The 4336-nt window shown below is 41.3% G+C and overlaps 1 protein-coding gene across 1 annotated transcript; it reads right to left on the bottom strand.

The window, feature by feature from the left end:
* Window positions 1–386: 386 nt before the first annotated feature.
* On the bottom strand, window positions 387–3552 carry LOC131846163 (innexin inx1-like; the record flags this gene model as incomplete). Its single annotated transcript, XM_059195402.1, has 4 exons — window positions 387–444; window positions 1793–1954; window positions 2333–2527; window positions 3395–3552. Coding segments are annotated over 4 exons (573 nt in total), but the record flags the coding sequence as incomplete, so codon positions are not given.
* Window positions 3553–4336: the final 784 nt, after the last annotated feature.

The following is a 4336-nucleotide window of genomic DNA, read 5'->3' as shown; positions in this document are numbered from 1 at the left end:
ATACATAGGAAACAAGAACTAACAAGAAGACTAATACAAACAATCATATTCTTGAATACGAATATTTGCATCGTGCGAGGAATTGAACCTGCGACCATCGAAATTAAAGCGATGTGCTAAACCGCTGGACTCGACGTCGTTATATATATCTATACATATTAAATTCGATTAACTATATTAACAATGCTAACTAAACGTGAAATGCTACCTCCCTCAATTCTCATATATCCATTTCTAACCCTGTATATATATGTATCTTATATCAAATATCTACATACAACGTAGTATGGGGGTGTCGGGGACGCGTGTGTGCGTCAGGCTCCGACGATGGCGACGGTGGGCCGGGGGTGCGGCGGGGGCGGCGGGGGCGGAGGGGGGGCCTGACGTCACGCGCGCGGCGCAGGCTTCTCGCCCATGCACTTAGCCAGCTCCGATATAAGCTCACTGCAACATGTGATGAAAAAACGTAATGTGAATCTCTCTATGAAATGATATATGAATACTAGTCTATGAAAGAAGCGTCTGGAGTTTTCCACTATGTCCGAACGCACTCGAACCATAAGCGGGTTGAGTCCGTTCGGACGGAGTGGAAAACTCAGTATGGTCAGTATGGTCGATTATGTACCGAAGAGACATACACTTAAGCGACAATGCCGCCTGTTCTTATTGAACCCTATGACCCCATAACGGCAACCAACCTCCCACCTACCTGAAATACTAATAAGTCGCTCTACGTGGCTCTGTCTCACCTATTTCGGTGTAATATTCATTTTGCTATTCATATATATAGGCTATATAGGCAACGATTACCACTTAGCATTAGGCGTTCCGTTTGCTTGTTTGTCCATCCAATTAAAAAATACAGAGAACTTAAAATTAAATAAATCACATTTAAATTCCAAAGGTCACCGGCGAGGACTTAATTTTAAAAAATAAACCCGTCGGTCACCTGTATATGAGCGGGTCCATGTTCCTGGAGAGCACGTAGAGGACTTAAACTTAAATAAACACGTCAGTCACCTTTATATGAGCGGGTCCATGTTCCTGGAGAGCACGTATAGGACTTAAACTTAAATAAACACGTCAGTCACCTTTATATGAGCGGGTCCATGTTCCTGGAGAGCACGTAGAGGACTTAAACTTAAATAAACACGTCAGTCACCTTTATATGAGCGGGTCCATGTTCCTGGAGAGCACGTAGAGGACTTAACATTAAATAAACCCGTCGGTCACCTGTATATGAGCGGGTCCATGTTCCTGGAGAGCATGTAGAGGACTTAACATTAAATAAACCCATCGATCACCTGTATATGAGCGGGTCCATGTTCCTGGAGAGCATGCAGAGGACTTAAACTTAAATAAACCCGTGGGTCACCTGTATATGAGCGGGTCCATGTTCCTGGAGAGCACGTAGAGGACTTAAACTTAAATAAACACGTCAGTCACCTGTATATGAGCGGGTCCATGTTCCTGGAGAGCATGTAGAGGACTTAAACTTAAATAAACACGTCAGTCACCTGTATATGAGCGGGTCCATGTTTCTGGAGAGCACGTAGAGGGCTTAAACTTAAATAAACACATCAGTCACCTGTATATGAGCGGGTCCATGTTCCTGGAGAGCATTTAAACTTAAATAAACACATCAGTCACCTGTATATGAGCGGGTCCATGTTCCTGGAGAACATGTAGAGGACTTAAACTTAAATAAACCCGTGGTTCACCTGTATATGAGCGGGTCCATGTTCCTGGCGAGCATGTAGAGGACTTAAACTTAAATAAACCCGTGGTTCACCTGTATATGAGCGGGTCCATGTTCCTGGCGAGCATGTAGAGCAGCCACCAGTCGCCTAGGTCGGTACGCCGCGACACCGCCACAGCCATGTCCATAGCGATAGTGCGCGAGCGGGCGTGTAGTAGCCGCGGACGGATCGACGGCATCAAGATTATCACCAGCCTGATGATTACAATATATGTCGTGATACAGTGGTCTAAATTCTACCACAATCCTGTCGAACCCACGACCATCGGAGGTAAGGGGGTGTGCGACCAATGAGTAAAAAGAAAGTAAAATTTTACGGGGACGAAGGTTTGGGTATCATCTAGTATTGTCTTAATGTTAATAATATTATAAACGCGAAAGTTTGTAAGTATTGATGTTTGTTACTTTTTCACGCAAAAATCAAATCAAATCAAAAATCAAAATCCGTTCAGTAGGTATTCCGATTTTGATGAAACTTTACTATATAGCTTATACATCAGAATAACATATAGGCTGTATTTTATGTTGAAATTTAACCGCGAACACACCTAGTATATTATAAAAAAAACATACCTGTACACAATGAGCAGACATAACACCACAAGTAGTATGATGTACCAGAACCAGAGGAAGACGTAGGTCTTCTCGTTGACTATGTTCAGCGGCAGGATGCAGAGGCTGTCGTGCGTCTGGATGCCGCCGGACGCGCCAAACTTGTGGAATGTACACTTCGTCACCCTCGGGAACACGTATATCATGGGATCATATCTGAAATATTACAAGAAATGGATTTAATGGCAACCCATGAGCTGTTTAATGCGAGAGAATACAAGAAGCGATGTGAGGGGTAATTTGTTTACTATTTTTTAGACAGTGGAGCACTGTCTGCGTTCCCAAGCTGTAACGCAGATAGTGCTTACATATAATAATTTGCTTGTGGATTTAAAGGATATTGGTTGAGTTTCAGTATTTAAAAGTAAATTAATGTTATGGTTTCCTTACGAAAATTATTATAATTTAGACAATAAAAAACTGTGACTATGTTTAATGAATGATAATGATATAACTGCTCTAATAGTATACGCTGGCGGGGCTCCAGTGGAGGATGATAAGATGAAAATGTGGTCAGTTAGTTCAGTTCGCCCATCACCAGGAATTTATCACGATGGTTTCTAGGAGGAGGTCAAGTTCAGATTTTTAGTGGAGGTCACATTGGCATGGTACATTGCTAGCAATGGGTTCATTAGTCCACATTACTAACAATCTCCGTATCCCCTACTGTCTACGTTAAATTGTTATAAATAAGAAGTATATTAAAGTGTCGTGCCTTGGGAGAGGCTTATGTCCAGCTGTGGACTGCAGTGGGCTGATGCTGATGACATTAATAATAAATAATTACTAGTTAAATTACCAAAGTGAGACTTTGAATGGCAAAATATGGCATTGAAAATATAGGATAATGAGGTATAAGACCTTACTTCTGAGCGATGGTAACGCATGGTAGATACCATAAGCATACCGATGTATTTTTTTATATCCCTATCCCAACGTGGAACACTAAACATACGTTGTTGATGCTGTTGTGCTGTTGTTATAAGTGCCATTCAAAATTTGATAGAAGAAAGAATAAATCACCTCTCTTCCTGCGGCACCTCGCTATAACCCAGGACCCTTGTGCCGTACGACAGGAACTCGCCATCGAAAAAGCTATCCATCATCCAGAGCTGCAAACTGATGTTGATGAGGCACAGCAACTCGCAGCCCCAGTACCTCAGTGCGTAGAATTTGTGCATCTGTAACGAATGAAATCGACTAATAAGTTATTTGAATATTGTGGTCATATGTTTTTAAATATCTATAATAGGGACACTAGTAGCACTGGTCCAATGTACCAGATTAGGTGATCGATCTCCAGTCTAATTCAAACGCGGATCAAAATTACGACGATCTGAGCAAAAATTCAAACTCCTAGCGGTACCCTCGGACTAAAATCGTATTTGTCAGGTAGGAATAGGCCTTCTGGTGCCCAAGTCCTTTCGCGGGTTTGGAGTGCCATCTGCATTCGCCCCTTATCGTTCGGTTATATCCGCTGTACTAAACCGCTAGACCATATAGGCTGTCAAAACTTCATCGTCTTATCATTGTTCAATGCAAGCTAGGTTGACCATTTTAACATTAATACTTTAAAAACAAAATGGCTTTCTGAGACAATGCGTGGAGGTTGACCTCGATATGTATATACCACCAACAATATTGCTAGTATAGTGGGTCCAATAGTCTTCATTTTTCAAACAAAAAAAAAAGAAATTTAACTTACTTCCAATGATTAGATATGATAGATTCCGTCGATTTTTCGCACGGTACGTACAATTGTATTCATTCATTCTGTTTCTTTGTATTGATATTTTCCATGTATCTTACGCATGTATTTACAAATAAATGTATCTAACCATTCTATCAGTTGTCTAGTACCCATAACACAAACTCTGCTTTTTTTTTTTATTTAGAGTATTGGACTATTATCAGATGCTTCTCTACTTGTGGCACTGTGACCTACATAGATCTATTGTGCTCGCC

Source organism: Achroia grisella, unplaced genomic scaffold, assembly GCF_030625045.1.
Source record: "Achroia grisella isolate CSIRO2021 unplaced genomic scaffold, CSIRO_AGI_Agris_v1 utg503, whole genome shotgun sequence".
In the NCBI taxonomy this organism is placed as follows: Eukaryota; Metazoa; Arthropoda; class Insecta; order Lepidoptera; family Pyralidae; genus Achroia; species Achroia grisella.
Note: the sequence above shows the minus strand (reverse complement) of the source record. Positions and strands in the feature narration are given on the sequence as shown.